General features: G+C 36.6%; 1 protein-coding gene across 4 annotated transcripts; it reads left to right on the forward strand.

The window, feature by feature from the left end:
* Nucleotides 1–187: 187 nt before the first annotated feature.
* On the forward strand, nt 188–19983 carry Senp8 (SUMO peptidase family member, NEDD8 specific). Of its 4 annotated transcripts, XM_026387792.2 has the most exons (4): nt 188–316; nt 1977–2006; nt 12460–12574; nt 17332–19983. In XM_026387792.2, exon 4 carries the CDS (start codon nt 17368–17370, stop codon nt 18004–18006), a length of 639 nt encoding a protein of 212 aa, XP_026243577.1. In that variant the 5' UTR covers nt 188–316; nt 1977–2006; nt 12460–12574; nt 17332–17367; the 3' UTR covers nt 18007–19983. The 4 variants fall into 4 exon arrangements, with proteins under 4 accessions (XP_026243577.1, XP_026243575.1, XP_026243576.1 ...); XM_026387790.2 differs by lacking the exon at nt 1977–2006; XM_026387793.2 differs by lacking the exons at nt 188–316; nt 1977–2006 and adding an exon at nt 639–704.
* The last annotated feature ends 245 nt before the right edge of the window (nt 19984–20228 follow it).

Below are 20228 nucleotides of genomic sequence, written 5' to 3' on the forward strand. Positions count from 1 at the left end.
GCGCGCACTTAACTCCCACGCCCCCTACTGCCAGCCAGGGCCGGCTCCGCCCGACCCCGCCCCCACACGTGACGACGACAGAACGCACAACTGCGCTTGCGCAGACACGCCCTATGTCCTCCGCCCCGGGCAGCCCCGCCTAGATTTTTCTTCCTCACCTTACGGCAGGACTAGGAACTCAGTTACATTCTCCCTCCACTAGAGAGGAATGTCGCAAGGGTGGGGAAAGAAACTCTGGGTTTGCGACCTTAGCTCTCGCTTTCCGGCCAATACTGAGGTGCTTGAAGGCTGGTTGGGGTGGTGAGGCCTGAGGCAGGTAAGAAACCTGCTCCCCGCTTCGGTTTGTCTCAGTTTGTCCCGGCTGTGGATCGCTTTGTCCTCCACCCAAACTAGTGTATCCCCCCCTCCTGTGCTCCCGCTAGATTCTCAACGCCGCGCGTCATAGCCCCCGCCCCCAACACAGGCACGCCCCCTCCCCCATTTGTCCCCGCCTCCAGCCTCCCTTTCCTGCCGTTCCTTTCCATTCATTCCTCAGACTTTTCTTTCAGTGTTTTCCATGCTTTAAGTTCCAAAGTCGGACGCGAAGAAATACTCAGCTCTTTGAACTGCAGACGATGATTCCACAATGGTAGCACAGTAAAATTATTCAGGATGCTGTCTGAGCACAGACGATAGATCCCTGTTTATAGAGGAGGACTTCCCAGGTGACCTTTGGGTGACTCAAAGAACTGTTAAAAGACTAGTGAGCAGTAGCTTGTAAAAGAAAAGGGGGCGGGGGGGGGGTACTAGTGGAAAGTTTGACGGTTACAAAACATGTGACAGGCCTGGAAGAGTAAAAGGGGATTAGAATATAATTGGCGAAAACCATATTGGTGTAGACTTCTTTTAAACTACCCCTTTTATAAGATTTATCTTTAAAAGATAAAATTTTTTTTAAATTAAAGTATACCTTTGAGCCATAAACAATTAAAGGATGAAGAAGACTATCAAGAAACCTAGTGAACTAAACCTTGTGTACTTTTTTTCTTTTATGTATTTTTTTAGTTGCTGATGAACATTTATTTTACTCACTTATTTATATGCGGTGCTGAGAATGGAACCCAGTGTCTCACACACACATGTGAGGCAAGCGCTCTACCTCTGAGCCACAACCCCAGCCAAAAAACCTTGTGTACTCTTTAGAATCATCTGGAAAGCATTTTTTTAGTTGCCCCACCCTAGACCAATTAAACTGTAAGGGCCAGCAATCAGAATTTTTTTAACCCTCCCCAGATAACTAATATTGAGGATTGCCATCCATCAAACTAGAGAAGAGAAAATGAGAGGTAGGGAACGGTAGGAAATTGGTGGAGTTGGCTCTGTAACATGAAGATGGAGGTCATTTGACAACAGTTGAGAATAGAATGAGAGGGTTGAGAGAGTGCTGAAAGTTTTTGAATAACTGCTCTGGGAACTGAGCGGATCTATGCCTGCCTTTCCTTTCAGCAGAGTTCCATCCCTCAATCTTAAGTGAAGTCTGCCTCAGTTACTGCTGTCTTTTCTTTCCCTTTCTTGCATCAGAGTTAAGCCAATTTATGAGATTCTGGGGTTGACCAACATCCACTCACCTGGTGCCTTGCAAATTTAGAGGGGTGTCTACTATTTTTAATCGTTTAAGTTAGGAACAAGATTTGATATTTAAAATATAACCCTATTAGGATCACCAAGTATTAGGGGAAACAGACCTTTGGACAAAGAAGAATACACTTGGGGGGCTGGGGATGTGGCTCAAGCGGTAGGGCGCTCACCTGACAAGCGTTAGGCCCTGGTTCGATCCTCAGCACCACATACAGACAAAGATGTTGTGTCCGCCAATAACTAAAATAAATACATAAATTCTCTCTCTCTCTCTCTCTCTCTCTCTCTCTCTCTCTCTCCCCCTCCCTCCCTCCCTCCCTCCCTCCCCCTCTCCTCTCTCTTTAAAAAAAAAAAAAAAGAATGCACTTGGCAAAGAAAAGCTATATAAGGTAAAGCCCAAAACAGCATGATGGCTCTCTATTAGCTAGTATTAACCCAAAAACTTGTCTATCTGCCACCAGATAAGAAGTATTGATGTTGTCTAATATGGCTAGAGCATAGTATAGAGTAGAGGTAGGGAAGAGACGAAGATGACAAAGTGGGTATAACAGATTATGAGCTGTGAATTCCATGCTCAAGAGTTTAGATAATATAAGCAATTAATAGTTATAAATACAAAGGTGCCAAACCTCTTTTACTGCCTGGGTCTCTTTGGCCATCTGATCTGGGAACAGACCTCAAAAATGCTTTTAAGGGGCTGGGGTTGTAGCTCAGCAGTAGAGTGCAAGGCCCTGGGTTTGATCCTCAGCACTACATAAAAATAAATAAATAAAATAAAAGTTTTGTGTCCAGTACAACCAAAAAATAAATATTTTTTTAAAAATGCTTTTAGATGTATAAAGTAAAATACATAGACATAAAGAGGAAATCAATGTTTTTGAAAGTCTTCAAAATATTTTTTAAATGTGTGGTATAGTTACACATGCACTTCTCTGTGCATTAAATATCATCCAGCAGCAGGCCTAATTATATAATTCAAAGTAGTGATGAATATAAATTAAATTTTGATGACAAAGACATAGAAACTGTTAATACTACTCTAATTTATTGCCTGTACTTATTGAAGAAAATTAAAAATGAATATGCCTTTTTTTTCCCAGTCCAAGTTCATAGAAGTCTGAAATTCTAGCACATCCTGGTCTATAGATCCAGGTTTTAAAATAACCAAGTGTAATGATTTTACATGACAACAGCATGACAGATCTGTTTCAGAAAGATGGTAGTGCAGTGTTTACTTCCCATCCCATCATCTCTGTTGGAGTGAGGATGGGGAGCTGGTTTTCTTTTGTTCCTTCTTCTGGGACAACAACCCACTTAGTACTAACCCACTATTGCCTAATAACCAGAACCTACAGGAGAAATTATTTTGTTCCTATAGTATATAGAAATAAGTATATAGGAAAAATACCAGAAAAAAAAATCAGGCAATTTTTTGTGGAAATCACTGAATGTCAGGCTGTTTTACTTAATTTGATAGACAGTAGAAAAATGTTACAATTTTGAAGAATAATGTGACTAGAGTTCTGTTTAAAAAATTATAATAAAATAATATCTTGGTTAATTGCCAAAAAAGGGAATGAAGAGACTAAACCCATAAATTAATTCATTTTGTAAGAGACCAAATCTTGAAATAATTGCTAAAGAGACTGATGAATTATTTCCCAGTGGGATGACCAGTCTAAAGAAACATATATTGGATAAAATTACATACCTTTTAATGATGATACACACCCCAGTGTGGGGATCAACTAGCATTTTATATGGTCAAGGCAAGCCCACCCTAGTATTATAAGTGAATTGTTAGCACTTCTGTAAAGCAGCGGCCTTACCGCACATATAGGTTCAAAAATGTTAGTAAGGTCTTCACTAATCAAATTTTATCTATACCTGTATGAAGCTTTCATTTATGATTTCTTTTTTTTTTTTTTTTTTTTTTGGCGCAACACCTTTATTCTATTTATTTTTGCATGGTGCTGAGGATCGAACTCAGGCCTCAGAGGTGCTAGACAAGTGCTCTACCACTGACCTACAGCCCCAGCCCATCATTTCTGATTTTTTAAGTCCAGGACTCCTCTCTCCTTAACAATCCTTTAAACCTTTTGGGTAAGTGAACCTCACTGACAATCAAAAAGGAAAGTCCTCAAGGCCCAGATAATCTCTTTCAAAACTGATCAATTCTAGACTATATTAAAAATTTACTGCTCAGGTCCCTACTAGTACCCAAATTATTTGGATAATCACATTATCCAAAAAAATTGAATTTGGGGGTTGAATATTACTAATCCAAAAGAATAAAGTTTTTAACTTTCAGAACCAGATTCTCTAAGAGGCCACCTCCTTCAACACGACTAACCTGTTTTGACTTTCTATCCAATACGTGATTGGAAGCAATTGGGTAGTAATGTGGTTCAATACAGACTGAAAAAAAAAAAAATCAAGATTATTGCTGATAGCAGCAGTAGTCCTTGAAACTTAGAAAACTTTTTAAGAATTTTTTATTACTTAGAAGCTGGCGCACACCTATAATCTCAGTGCTTTAGGAGGCTGAGGCCGGAGGACTGCAAGTTCCAGGTCTGCCTCAATAACTTAGTGAGGCCCTAAGCAACTCACTGAGACCCTGTCTCTAAATAAAATACAAAAGAGGACTAGGGATGTGGCTCAGTGGTTAAGTGCCCCCTGAGTTCAATCCCCAGTACAAAAAGAAAAAAAAAAGAAATGTCATTTTAATTTATAAGGCCTAAAATTAATAACATTTCCTATGTTTGTAACAATTGCATGTTTTTAGGAGTTTTTCAAAGTAGAATTTCATTTCTCTATTCTGCTCAAGAAAAATATTCACGTATTAAAACTCCTAGTTTATCAGACACTGAAAATATAAGGATGAATAAAATCTAATCTCTGCACTCAAGAGGGTAATATAAATCTTGATGTTAATTTTTACATGTCACATTATACAAATTTCCAGTGGTTTAGGCTTAGCACTAGAAGGAAGTATTTAATTGGGGGAAATTAAAGCCCCAAAACAAGGCTTGAACTTCCTTCCTGAAATATTTCTGTTTATGCTGCCATGAAAAACACATTTGGTCTTGAATGTGATTCTTTTTGTGAAAGTGCAAATGGAATCATACATTAAAACTTGGACATAGTGGGGGCTGAGGCTGTAGCTCAGTGGTAAAGTGCTTGCCTCTTGTGAGGCACTGGGTTCAGTCCTCAGCACCACATAAAAATAAGATACTGTGTGTTCATCTACAACTAAATAAACATTTAAAAAAAAATAGTTGGATGTAGGGCTGAGGTTGTATAGCTCAGTGGTAGAGTACTTGCCTAGCATGTGTGAGGCACTAGAATCTATTCTCAACACCACATACAAATAAATAAATAAAGGTGTTGTGTCCGTCTACAACAAAAAACTTGGGCATGATTTTTTTTTATGTTTTGTAAACAGCAAATTATATTTAAATTGTGTTGGCAGGTTATGGAAAAGATAGACTTTGTTTTTTCCAAAGGATAGAAGTAAGACTTGTAGGGCTGGGGATGTGGCTCAAGTGGTAGCGCGCTCGCCTGGCATGCGTGCGGCCCGGGTTCAATCCTCAGAACCACATACAAAGATGTTGTGTCCGCCAAATACTAAAAAATAAATATTAAAATTCTCTCTCTCCCTCTCTCTCTAAAAAAAAAAAGAAGAAGAAGAAGAAGAAGTAGTAAGACTTGTAAATTAAAGAAACAGGCATATTTTAGGTCAGCATAAACCTACAAGGAGATAATTTCCCCTCCCCCAAATGGAAATAGTTGTATTCATTGTTTATGTGTTCATTTTAAAAAGAAAGGGGGTGGTGACCCACACTTGTAATCCCAGCTACACAGGAGGCTAAGGCAGGAGGATGGCAAATTCAAGGCCAGCCTGGGCAACTTAATGAGATCCTATCTCAAAAAGGACTGGGAAGTGCTGGGAGTGAAGCTTAGTGGTAGAAAGCTTGCCTAGCATGTGTAGGCACTAGGTTCAATCCTCAGCACCACATAAAAATAAATAAATAAAATAAAGGTATTGTGTTCATCTACAACTAAAACTAAGAAAGAAAGAAGGAAGGAAAGAGGAAGAGGAAGAGAAAAGAAAAGAAAAAGGGCTGGGGATGTAGCTCAGTGGTGGAACACCCCTGGGTTCATTTCCCAGTACCAAAGAGGAAAAGAAAGGGATGTTCAATCCCCAGCACTGCAGAAAAAGGGGAAGAAGCAAAAAAGTATTAATTCTATTTCTTTTTTTTTTTTTTCATTTCTTTTTTCCTATGTGTTTATTTTTAGTTCTGGTTGGGCACGTGCTAGGCGAGCGCTGTACCACTGAGCTACAACCCCAGCCCCTAATCCTATTTCTTAAAAGAAAGTTTTTAATGGATATTGTTCTTATTTTGTGTATATTTTTATTATATACAAATTTTATGTAACTGCCCTTTTCATAACATAGTATGAACATTTTTCTGTGTCAATAAATTTACATCTACAACTTTAATAGTTAAAAACTTTCATTATGTAGGAACCCCATTATTTAAACATATCAGTCATCTTTTTGACTCCATGTTGTTTATAATTTTTCTGATGTAAATATTGGTGTGGCTATTTTTACAAGTATAACATTTCCCTTAAGATAAATGCTTAAAAGTATAATCCCTGCATATGTACACTTCTTAAGTATTAAAATGTAATGTCAGCTGGTCATGGTAGTACATACCTGTAATCCTGATTACTCTGGAAGCTGAGGCAAGAGGATCTCAATTTTGAGGCCATCCCTGGCAATTTAGAAAGTCCCTGTCTAAAATTAGGAAGTCGAAAGGTCCAAGGACATAGCCAGTGGCAAAGCACCTCTGTTGTTCAGTCCTTCAGACAGCAGGAAAAGAAATTAAAATGTAATGTCCAATTACCCTTCAAAAAGCTTGCTTTTGCAATGGCACCCACCTGTAATTCCAGAAACTCATGAGGCTGAGGAAGGATGATCACAAGTTCAAGTCCATTCTCAGCAATTTTGCAAGACCCTATCTCAGGGGCTGGGGATGTGGCTCAAGCAGTAGCACGCTCGCCTGGCATGCGTGCGGCCCGGGTTCGATCCTCAGCACCACATACCAACAAAGATGTTGTGTCCGCCGAGAACTGAAAAAAATATATATATATTAAAAATTCTCTCTCTCTCTCTCTCTCTCTCTCTCTCTCTCTCTCTCTCTCTCTCTCCCCTCTCTCACTCTCTCTTTAAAAAAAAAAAAAAAAAACCCTATCTCAAACAATAAAAAGGACTTCAGATCATTAGTTCAGTGGTAAAGCATCCCTGAGTTTGATGCCCAGGTCCCCCCTTCCCAAAATTGCTTTTGTTTACATTCCTGTCAAAATGAGAGTGTTCATTTTTCCTTAGGTTCAACAATGCTAATTATTAGTAGTATTCTCATCTTTGCTAATTTGATGATTAGGTGAAAAAGGAATTCTAGTTTTAATTTGCATGTCTTACCTATTTTTTTTTAACTTTCATTTCCTTGATTACTAGTAAGGTATTGAGTGTCTTTTCATGTGTTTATTGACCAGTAATATGAATGCATTAGCTTCTGTTTTCTATGTTTCATATTTCTCATATTTCTCACTTTTAACACACATCTTTCTAGAATATAATTTGATATAAAGCAGCATTCTACAATTCTAACTATTTTTAGTCAAATGGTTAACAAGTTATCACAGTGCCATTTATTTAAAAACCAAGCAAGTATATCCTCTACTTCAGTGCACAGACAAGGATTCAATAGGTACCCAACAACAACAACTAAATCGACTTCATGGTCAAAAAAGTGGGAAAAATCAAACTAAAAGCAGTTAAATGAATTTTTTATTCTCAAATCTTTTCTAGCCTCCAATGTGCTTGTGTGTATTATAAATCTCTAATAAAGAGTTTTAGGATTTAGCATTTCTCCAACTTTTTTAACTATATAGTCTTTTTTCTTTTTTCTTATCTATGCTACTGAGCTATCTAGTATACTAGCTACTGGTTATATGTGGTTTGTTTTTGGTTTGGTTTGGTTTGATTTTGGTACTAGGGATTGAAAACAGAGATGCTTTACCATTGAGCTAAGTCCCTAGTCATTTTTATTTTTTATTTTGAGACAGGATCTCACTAAGTTTCTGAAGCTAGTCTTGAACTTGTGATCCTGCCTCAGCCTCCTGAGTTGCTGGTATTACAAGTATGCACCATTGCAACTGTCCACATGTGGCTATTTAAATTTTTAATTTTAATTAAATAAAATAATTAGGTTCCTCAGTCACACTGATCACCTTTTTAAGTACTCAGTAGCCACATGTGGCTAATTACTACAGTATTGAACATTGCAGATAAAGAACATTTCCATTTTCACAGGAAGTCCTATTGAACAGCACTGCTATAGAACATAGTGTTCCCTGGAACTCACTGAAAACACTGGAACAATCCATAATTTCTCCCATTGATTTGTAATGGCTCCACCAATATATTTTAAATTTCTGACATATGCATTGGTTTGTTTTGATTTTTTTCTACATTGGTTTGTTTTTATATTGCTCCTTGATTTATCTATTTCTGTCCCAATATCACACAGCTAATTGTGAGTCAAACTCCTAACAGAAACGAAGAATTCTTATATAGAGTATAAAGTTAAATTTGAAGGAATAGTAAAGATTGTTATACTTCTAAATTTCTGTAAATGTAAACATTTGTTAGAATTTGATTCATAATATTGAGATCTATACTCCATTATTTATTCATTTACTCTACAATTATTTACTGACAAGTGCCTGACAAGCATTCAGGTCCTAGAGTTAGAATGGCAGACAAGGTCCCTTGTTCCCTTATTTTAATGGAGCTTTCACTCTTGCTTTAGAGAGGGAGGGAAAAAGAGAAAGGGATAGAGTATATTCAACAAGCAAATATATATATATATATATATACATACATATTTTTTAAACTATTTAGTCACAAATACTGTACAAGGAATTGAAATTAGAGTGATAGAGAAGTAACTGGCGGTCTCCAGAGTAGAACTCTGTGAATAAGTAGCATCTAAACAGATCTAGAACCCCCCCCCCAAAAAAAAAAAAACAGGTCTAAAACCAAGAGCAGTGATCTGTGTGCCTGTAATCCCAGCTACTCAGGAGGCTGAGGCAGGAAGATTGTGAGTTCCAGACTAGCCTTAGCAACTTAGTGAGACCCCCTCTCTAAAATAAAATAAAATAAACTGAGATATACCCAATAGAAGTTGCAGACACTAGAAATTCCAGGCATAGCTAGTATACCAGCTCTCTGGTGGGAAAAAGCATGGTACAGCATGTTTAAGAAATAAAAATATGGATGTAACTAGGGTTATGTGTGATCATAAAGAAGAGTAATGGTAGATGACACTAGGAAAGTAGCTTGTTACATGGGGTATATAGGGTTTTGTAAGCTAGAATAGGAAATTTGCTCCCCCTCCTGCCCCTGCCATATTGTAGGGAGCTAATACAAGGTCTTAAGCTGGAGATAAACATGACCTAACTTAAAATTTTAAACAATTGTTCTGACAGCTATATGGAGAATTTCCTGGATAATGAGTAGAGATGAGACTTGTTAGGCTAGGTCAGACAAGAAATGATCAATTTGACTAAGCCAATAATGGTAAAAATGGAATATACTGGACAAATTCAGAACATTTTAGCTATAGAATCAACAGGATTTGTTATCAATTGGATAAAGGTATGAAGAGAATAGAAAACTCAAGGATGATGTTTATATTTTGCTAGGTTGTTTCCAGGCTGATTGTTACTTGCAAAATTGCAACCATAAAACTACTGAATAGGGCTGGGGTTGTAGTTTAGTGGTAGAGCACTTGTCTAATACATGTGAGGCCCTGGATTAGATCCTCAGCACCACATAAAAATAAATTTAAAAAAATAAAGATATTGTGTCCATCTACAAAAAAAAAAAATTTAAAGATACCACTAAATATACTTTGAATAAATTTGCTTAAGTAAATATCTTTCATACACATTTAAGCTGCAGAAGCAAAAGCTTGTACTCATGCCTTGATTTAATTATTAGGAATCTGATTCCTAAGAATTAGGGGTTTACATTACATCAATTGTGGACAAAAATTGGACTGTTCCACTAAGTATCCAAGATAGCAGAAGAGAGTGAATTGAGAAAATTACCTGCCATAGGTGCAGAAGTTCTATGGGAATTTCATATTTTTTTTCAATTCATGTTGATTTTGCATGTTATTCTACAATAGGTGCATGTTTATGTTAATAATTAGAATGTTTTAAATTACTCACTAAAATATTTTGTCAATAATTAAGTTGTTTAGCCCTTGGCCCCTCAAACTGGTGAAATTTAACCTCTGGGAAGATGCACTGTGGTTATTCTATTTCTTGATGGTGGTTTGTTTGTTGATATCTGCTAGCACATAGTCACACATCCACTTAGAGAAGCACAGACCACATTTGTGAGCATTTGCAGTTTGATATAACTTGAAACAATAACCAAGGAAGTAAAAGAATTACATTTAGAAACTACTAAAAGCCTTTATAATCTTCACTTAAAATGAGTAGAAACACTGTACCCTGTTTATAAAAATATACCAAATGAAGCTGTTCCATGTGTTTTTAAGGGACTTTTGAGAATAATTATGGGGGAAAATGAATGAAGGTTATAGTTCTCAGTATGTTTTCGTTTGTTTGTTTGTTTGTTTTGGTACTGGGGATTGAACTCAGGGCCTTGTGCATGTGAGGCAAGCACTCTACCAACTGAGCTATACCCCCAACCCCTCAGTATGTTTTCTGTTGGGCTTTACAATAAAATAGACTTATCTGGATTTTACTACTTTATTCAACAAGCAACAAGCAGATTTTCCCAGGAGTTATGAAAACTGTTGTAGACCTTATGAAATGCTTGTTAATGTAAGACCCTGATAAATTTTTGATATTACAAAATATTTATGTATATATCTACAAAATAGTTCTTTTTTATATCCACTGTAATTAGTATTTTTAACATTTCTATTCATAAAACTCCAGATTGAAATAACAGTGCTGAGCGCAGTGAGCCACACCTGCAATCCCAGAAACTTGGAGAGGCAGAGGCAAGAGAGTAACAAGTTCAAGAGCAGCCTCAGCAAATTAGTGAGGCCTTAAGCAACTTAGTGAGACCCTGTCTCAAAATAAAAAAGGACTAGGGGTGTAGCTCAGTGGTAAAGCATCCCTAGTACCCCACCCCACCCCACCCCAAAAAAAGTAGCAGCAGCAAGAAATAATAGTAGCCTCTCTAGTTAAAGGGTACTTAATCTCCCCCAAATAGCCCCCAGAAGTATCTTAAAAGCAATTCAACTTAGAAGTTTACAATAGGTTGCATAACAGTAGTATAGAATAGGAATCAGCAAAATTTTTCTCTAAGAAGCCAAGCACTAAAAATTTTAGACTTTATAGGCTACTCATCTTTGTCCTGATGGCTCAAGAGTAGTCAAAGGCAATATGTAAACAAATGATGATTTCTTTTTCCAATAGAACTTTATTTACAAAAAAAACTATCAGTGACCCAAATTTGCCCTGTAGGCTATATTTGTTAATCCTTGGACTAGAAAATTAGAATTCTTCAGGATTTTTTAAAAATAAGACAGCAGGCCGTGCTGGTGGTGCATGCCTATAGTCCAGCAACTCAGGAGGGTAAGGCGGAGGATTGCAAGTTCAAGCCAGCCTCTGCAACTTGACAAGACCCTTTCTCAAAAATAAAATAAAAAGGGCTAGGGATGTAGCTCAGTGGTAGGGTCCCCTGATTCAATCCCCAGTACTGCTAAAAGAAAAAAAAAATTCACAAAGATGAAAGCTTAGACTTTAGGGTTGTGGAATGTAGAATTAGATGACACTTTTAGAAATCATAGAATTAGCCAGGTGCAGTGATGCACACCTATTATCCCAGTGGCTTGGGAACTAAGGCAGAAGGATCTTGGTTCAAAGTCAGCCTCAGCAATGGCAAGACCCTATCTCTAAATAAAGTACAAAATAGGGCTGGCGATTTGGCTCAGTGGTTGAGTGCCCCTGAGTTCAATCCTGATATCCCCCCCAAAAAAGAAGAAACCATAGAATTATTTGGAAACATCTTTAAAATATCCTCCATTACTAGGTGTGGTGGCGCATTCCTGTTATCTTAGCCTCCATCTTTGTATCACCCACAACACCTAATATTAGGTGCTCAGAAGGTGTTTATTGACTAAAAGAATTGTGTATACAATATGTGTTCCTTAAAATAGGTTTAAACCCAGTGAATTTTAGAACTGTGGCTATTTCATTCTCATTTTGTACTTTTAGCCCCTAGCACATGGGAAGCATTCAGTAAATATTTGTTAAATGAAATACAGTTTATGAGTATTGGAGTATAAATTCCTTGATCACATGATAGACATCTAAAAATAGTTTGTGTGGGATTTTTTTAAAAACCTTAATTACTTGTTTCTTTATATTGACAAATACCCTATGATAAAAATTGTGTATTAATAGTTTCACTTTACAGAAGAGAAAATTCAGTAGTTTATTCATGATCACACAGCCAGTGAGTAACAGAACTGAATCTAAAATTCAAGTCTTTAGATGAAATGTTTAGAGTTCATGTTCTTTGCTGAGAGGGGTTTGGCCAAAGGCTAGTTTAGTTTTCTTTGCATTAGTGTTTTGGGAGTTTAATTATTATATTCATGCTGTATGAAATTGAATTAGAGTTTTGATTAATCCTTTATTTGCCTGCTAGATGTTTTAAAACTCAAAAACAAAACTCTTTTTTTTTTTTTTTTTTTGTGTGTGTGTGTGTGTGTGGTGCTGGAGGTCCAACCCAGGTCCTCCTCACACACAATAGGCAAACGCTACCACTGAGCTGTCTCCCAGCCCAGAAAAATTGTTTTTGAAAATATTCACTCTGCCTGTGGACACTCCCTCCAAGGTGAGATGATTGTACTCAAGCTCTCTTCTCTTTGTAAGCTCCTATCTCCAGCTGGCTATAAAGGTGCAGATGTGATTTCAGCTAGCAGCATAGAGAACAGGTCCCTGGGTATTTGCCAAGCTGTGCAGTCTGGTACTCATACTATACAGTATTCATTGAAAGCATGGGGAATGGGGTTCTGTATCTAGAAGCCTTGCTTGACCCACATGTAGACATTTCCCTTTGTATTAATATATTCTTAGATTAAGACAGATCAGCAAACTGAGTACCTGATCTCCATCAAATTGCTTTTACTGAATTGCCATTTGCTCATTTGGTGTCAGGCTAGATATTAAGGATCATTGTAAGAAAAACCTTACCAAACTATTGCAGCCATCATGCCCCATATTTATGGACATATTTGTTAAGTTACACTGTGTTGACTTTTATAAAAATTCCATGAGAAAAAATATCTGACCTTAATACAAAGAAATCTTTTACCTCTTCTTTGCAATTGCCTTGTTTTTACCTCATGAACATTGTGAATGTTTAACTTAACTCTCTCTGGTTAGTTGCCAAAAACCTTAGAGCCAAATTTGTGGCTCACCCATGATAAATATGCTCTATGCCTCGTTAACTTTGTTCCTGGCTCCAGTTTATATCACTGCTCTGGTTATTCCTTTTTCGTTCCTTCTTCTTAAGAAAATTTTAATTCATACCATCTTATTTATGTATAAATACATATTTTCATTAACAGCTGTATATTATTTCTGCAGTAGTTCAAATCATGATATACCATGTGTACATGATACTCCTTTTTTAATTTTTTTTTTTTTTGGTGGACACAACATCTTTATTTTATCTTTATGTGGTGCTTAGGATTGAACCCAGCACCCCTCGCATGCCAGGGGATCGCGCTACCTCTTGAGCCACATCCCCAGCCCTGATACTCCTTAGTTACTTAATTTACTCTAGATTTTTTTTTCTTGAAGTGTTTATTTGTTTTTTATATAGGTTTTGGCATGGTTTTGATTACATAAAAATAATTGTCACAAAATTGCATGTTATAATAGTGTAACCAAATGGCAAAATAACTGGTCTAATGGTAGAATTAATTAAATTGACATCATAATTCTAGCCCTGTCTTTTACAGAAGTACTATTGTTATCTTATAATATGCTTTGTATGGTACAAATGCAGTTATCTGATCTTTGACAAAAGATGCCAAAAACATACATAGGAGTAAAAATAGCCTTTTTAACAAATGGTGCTGGGACAACTAACTGGTTATCAATATGTACAAGAATGAAACTAGACCCTTACCTCTCTCCCTGAAAAAAAATCAACTAAAAATTGGTTAAACACTTGGGGTCAGGGTTGTGGCTCAGTGGTAGAGTGCTTGCTTAGCATGCATGAGGCACCGGGTTCAATACCCAGCACTACATAAAAATTTTAAAAAAACATAGAAATAAAGGTATTGTGTTCATTTACCACTAAAAAATACATATTAAAAAAATTTAATGTATTAAGCACTTCAGAATTAGGCCAGAAACTATGCAACCCCTAGACGAAAACATAGGGTCAACACTCCAGCGTTTAGGCACAGGCAATGACTTTCTCATTCAGACCCATAAAGCTCAGGAAATGATGCCAAGGGTTAATAAATGGGACAGCATCAAATTAAAAAGCTTCTGCATAGCAAAGGAAACAATTAGGAATCTGAAAAGATAACTTACAGAATGAGAGGAAATCTTTGCTACTACTCTTCTGATAGGATTAATATCTAGAATATATAAAGAGCTCAAAAAACTTTATACCAAAAAATCAAATAAGCCAATTAATAAATGGGGAAATTAATTAAAGACACTTCTCAAGGGCTGGGGATGTGGCTCAAGCGGTAGCGTGCTCGCCTGGTATGCGTGCGGCCCGGGTTCGATCCTCAGCACCACATACAAACAAAGATGTTGTGTCTGCCGAGAATTTAAAAAAATAAATATTAAAAATTCTCTCTCTCACTCTCTCTTAAAAAAAAAAAGACACTTCTCAAAAAAAGAAATACAAATGACCAACAAATATATGAAAAAATGTTCATTGTCATTAACAGGGAAATGAAAATCAAGTCTAAACTGAGATTTCAACTCACTCCAGTTAGAATGGCAGTCATCAAGAATACAAAAATAATAAGTGCTGAAGAGGATGTGGAGAAAAAGAAACACTTTGACACTTTTGGTGGGATTATAAATTAGTACAACCATTATGGGAATCAGTATGAAGGTTCCTCAAAAGACTTGGCATGGGGCTGGGGATGTGGCTCAAGTGGTAGCGCGCTCGCCTGGCATGCGTGCGGCCCGGGTTCGATCCTCAGCACCACATACAAACAAAGATGCTGTGTCCGCCAAATACTGAAAAATAAATATTAAAGTTCTCTCTCTCTCTCCCCCTCTTTCTCACTCTAACTCTTAAAAAAAAAAAAGACTTGGCATGGAACCACCATATGACCCAGCTGTACCTCTCCTCAGTATTTATCCTGAGGAATTAAGATCATCGTACTACAGTGATACATGCATACACATGTTTATAGCAGCACAATTCACAACAGCCAAACTGTGGAACCCAGTCTAGGTGTCTTATCAACAGATGAATGGGGGGCAGGAATGTGTTATATATACACAGCCATTTTAAAAAATGAAATTACTGCATTTGCAGGAAAATGGACAGATCTAGAGACCATCATGTTAAGAAAAATGAGTCAGACTCAGAAGGTTAATGGTTATATGTTTTCTCTCATGTGGAAACTTAGAGAGGAAAAACGAAAATAAAAGTGGGGCAGATCTCCTTAAAAGTCAAAAGGAGATCCATAAAGGAGAGAGACCAAAAACTGGAAGGTGGGGAGGAAGGGAGGATGTGTTGGGAAGTGAAATTGGCCAAATTATATTGTTATATTGTGTGCATATATGATGATGTGATGACGTAATAGTAAATCCCATCAATATGCACAACTGGCCTGGCACGGTGGCTGGGGAAGCCGAGGCAGGAGAATCATGAGTTCAAAGCCAGCCTCAGCAAAAGCAAGGCACTAAGCAACTACCTCTGAGTTCCAACTCTAGTACCCCCCAAAAAATGTACAACTGAAATGCCCCAATAAATGTGGGGCTGGGGAAGATATTGTGTTGCCAGGTCAATGCATAGCAGTTAACTGTTAATTCTGTTGAGTCTATAGGTTCAACTGTTATGTCATCTTCTACATTCACCAGACCTGTTGCCTTTTTTTTTCTCCCTGGCTTGAGTCAAGCATATTTATGCCACCAGACTTTTTGCTTTTGCTGTAGGTTAGTCCTTCTATCATTTGTACAAGATGATATATAAAAATGTTTATTCCCAAACCTCATTTGCTTTGATTGGCTTGGACTTCTCTCTGGATTTTCTGAGTACCTTACTAATATCATCCAATTGATAATATAAATATTATTTGTATGACTTTTTAAACTCTTTTGGTACTATCAAGTAAATTTTTTGTCCTTTTCTACAACTCTCTGAGGTGTGTAAGGCAAATAGATGCCCTTTTTACTGATGACAGAAACAAGGACAAAATCATTTAATTGCTCAAAATAATACTAGGAAATCAATGGTAAAACTAGGTAAAACAATGGTAAAATCAAAATCATTTAATTGCTCAAAATAATACTAGGAAATCAATGGTAAAACAATGGTAAAATCAGTTCTCCTGATACCCATGTTGTATTTACCTTTCAAAAAGTTAAAAGAAGGGGTTGGTATTGTAGCTCAGTGGTAGAGCACCTGCTTCACAATGTGAGACACTCATAAAAATAAATAAATAAAATAAAGGTATTGTGTCCATCTACAACTAAAAAATATATTTTAAAAAAAGAATTTCTAACTTACATTATAAGTGTTACATAGTCTTTATCCTGACTCTGAGGTTAAAGATGAGAAATGAGCAAAGACATATCACTTATGCTCATAGCTGGGCAGAATCAGGGATAAATTTCATTACTCTCATTATTTTCTGTTCTTGAAATTACAGTTCCTTTTAACTACAACTCTAACCACTGTTACTTTCCATTATGGAAGGAAGAAGCAATATTTTACCTCTTGAAAAGTAATGTTGAAATAAAACTGTTTCCCTTGATAATTAGTGATTTTTCCTTCAGGCCCTTTAAAGTTATCTTTTTTTAAATAATTTTTAGTTGTAGATGGACACAATATCTTCACTTTATTTATTTTTATGTGGTGCTGAGTATCAAACCTAGTGCCTCACACATGCTAGGCAGGTACTCCACCACTGAGCCATAACCCCACCCCTAAAGTCATCTTTAGAAAACTAAAGTTAAAAGAAGGAGTTGGGACTGTAGCTCAGTGGTAAAGTGCCTGCCTCACACATGTGAGGTACTGGGTTTGATCTTCAGTACCACATAAAAATAATAACTAATATAACAACTAATTTGTTGTTCGTATCATGAAGAGCCACTGCTCTGGTATTTGGTAAAAGATTAGCTATGATTTTAACCAACGTTTGCCAATATTTGCATTAAAATAGAAAATTAAAATTTCATACTTCCTGTCTGCATGGAAAAATGCCAAAGTTTTAATTCTAATTGTTCATATACAACACATAAGCTAAAGTTTCTTGAGTGTTTACTCTTAGCCAGGCATTATTGCTAAACACTTTATGTTTACTGTAACCCTATAAAAGTAGGTACTATTTACATCCTGGCTTTATTTTCAACAGTAAATATCGTCTTCTGTCTCTCCTTCAGCTCCTGGAATTTCTGAGCAGCACTGGTCTGTACAAAATGGACCCTGTAGTCTTGAGTTATATGGACAGTCTTCTGCGGCAATCAGATGTCTCACTATTAGATCCTCCAAGCTGGCTCAATGACCATATTATTGGATTTGCCTTTGAGTACTTTGCCAACAGTCAGTTTTGTGACTGCTCTGACCACGTCTGCTTCATCAGCCCTGAAGTCACCCAGTTCATCAAATGCACTAGCAACCCATCAGAAATTGCCATGTTCCTTCATCCCCTGGACCTTCCCCACAAGAAAGTTGTATTTTTAGCCATCAATGATAACTCTAATGAGGCAGCAGGGGGAACCCACTGGAGTTTGTTAGTTTATCTCCAAGATAAAAATAGCTTTTTTCATTATGATTCCCATAGCAGAAGCAACTCATTTCATGCAAAGCAGGTAGCAGAGAAACTAGAGGCTTTCTTAGGCAGAAAAGGAGACAAACTGGTCTTTGTGGAAGAGAAAGCCCCTGCTCAACAAAACAGCTATGACTGTGGGATGTACGTGATATGTAACACTGAGGCTTTGTGTCAGAACTTCTTTAGGCAACAGCCAGAATCACTACTACAGCTACTTACCCCTACATACATCACAAAGAAGAGGAAAGAATGGAAAGATCTCATTGCCAGACTTGCTAAAAATTAGCTATTGAAGAATATCTGTGACTTTTGAAGTCTCCTCTTTCTGCCCTTCCCCATTTATTGAATGACCCCAGTCTCAGTGCCTGAGGGAAGATGCCTGGTAGAGGAAGCTTAATTTTTTTTTTTTTAAGAATGTCATCTTCTGCATTATCCTAGTGGAAAGTTTCACGTTAACCCTGACTTGAGAGCAATATATTCAATATATTCTGTGAAAATGTCTTGAAGTTATGCACCAAAACCTTAAAACAATCTTAACATTTAATATACATGAGGTTCAAATAAGACTTGTGTTTTTATTGGTGTAAAATTAATTCACTTGGTCTCTCTTATCCACATAGGCTTATTCCAAAGGAAAAACAGTCATCTGTAAAACAAATCAAGTTTATATGAAACATAGAGGAATGCAAGAGAATGATAGAAGAACCAAAAACTTGTTGCATGCCCTACATAATTAAAGAGTTCCATTTGTTGGAAACAGATCAAGGCCTAACTTAATTAATAGTATGAGAATCAGTTTTTCATCTCAGTGATATCTTCCATTCACTGTGCAAAGACTTTCCTGACTATCAGCATAATCTTTGCAAATATTTGATAAAAATGATGGTAGCCCATCTTGCTCCATCTGATCCCTGGAATGCTCTAAGAAGGGAAATCTTGAGTATCTTTGTTAAAATAAATGGCTGTGGTGGATCTCTTAGTTTGCTCAGTAGACTTGCCACTCTAGATTGATAACAGCTTTTCTTTGCCTTGTTAGTCATACACACATTCTCTCCTTAATGTCCAAAGGTCTTTGGTTCTAAAACTATAGCTGATAACTCCCCAAGATACCAGTTATTTCAGATAAATACTTTTGATTTTTGATAGCTATGGTTTTTACTCTATCCTTAATTTCACAGAACTGTCTTCAGTTATATCATGGTAATTTCAGGACTATTATCATGTCTGAAATTTAAAGTTGGTTTTCTAAATAAGAAGAAGAGTGATCTTTCTCAGCCCACACACTTAATTCAAAATGCAGACAATGTAATTTTTAAAATGGGGAACCAAAAACAAAAAGAAATACTATTCACCCAAAACCACTGATGTGTTTTTTTCAGTTGTTTCAAATAATTAACAATCAGATGATGAGTTGAATACACATATTAATTCTGTTCCTCATGAGAATTAGATTGCAGTACCTAGGGGACTCAAACTAAAGATTAGCTTCAGCTATGAAACTTCTTTCAACTACCTCCCTAGCCTAACCCTGCCCCCAACTCTTAATGGCCCCAAATAACCTCACCACCCAGTGACCACAGAGGCAGTAACTCAGTTCCTTTTAGCCAAGAAGGGGAAAACACAGTAAGTGTAAATATACAGAGGTTATATAGCTGGCCTGAGTGAATGGGAGTTGAAACCAAAAGTCAAAGAGAAAACTACAAAAGTTTCCATTTTAGGTCATTATGTGTTAGATAAAAGAGAGACCTAATAGAAGAGGGAGACAACAAAAAGATTAGGAATTGGCTGTCAACCATAGAGTGAAATAGTGGGAGACAGCAAGAAGAATAAATAATGTAAGTTGCTGATAGGCAACATTTGTAATTGTGGCTAAAGATAAGAAAGCAATTTATTTTGGTGACTCAAAAATTTTGAGTTAGGAAGCTAGTCTAGACTATGAAAGAGTTAAATCTCTGAGAAAACAACTTGTTGTCTTTCTGATAATGCAAAATATGTTTGTTTAAATGCCAGACTGTCTCCCATTTGAGAGTTAATGTATAATGGGAGCAGTCTTCCTAATTCTCTGATTCATCACAGAAATAAATTATTTTTGAACTATACCAATAAGTCATTTAAAATCTAAGGTCTCCTTTATAAATACCTAGCAATGAACCTATAAAACTTTGGAGTATGTCTTTTGTAAATATTGGCATTATAAATCACAGGAAAATTTAAGAGTTGACTTGTATTTCACTAGATAACTATAAAAAGCCCTGAAATTATGCACCAGCTTGACCATACACTAATAAATGTTACATGATACAAAATATATTTTTGGCTGGTATTTTACTCCATTTTTAGAATCAAAATGATACACAATGCAAAATTCAGCTTCAAAATTCTCAGAAGGAAAGTAGGTTATTCAAAACAGTTAAGCTTTCAAATATTCTTTTGTATTATACCATGAATATATTCACATTTGTCCAACTGTAGATTTCAGTGTAAAATTAAGAACAGTCACCATATGTA

Source organism: Urocitellus parryii, chromosome 6 (genome assembly GCF_045843805.1).
Source record: "Urocitellus parryii isolate mUroPar1 chromosome 6, mUroPar1.hap1, whole genome shotgun sequence".
Lineage (NCBI taxonomy): Eukaryota > Metazoa > Chordata > Mammalia > Rodentia > Sciuridae > Urocitellus > Urocitellus parryii.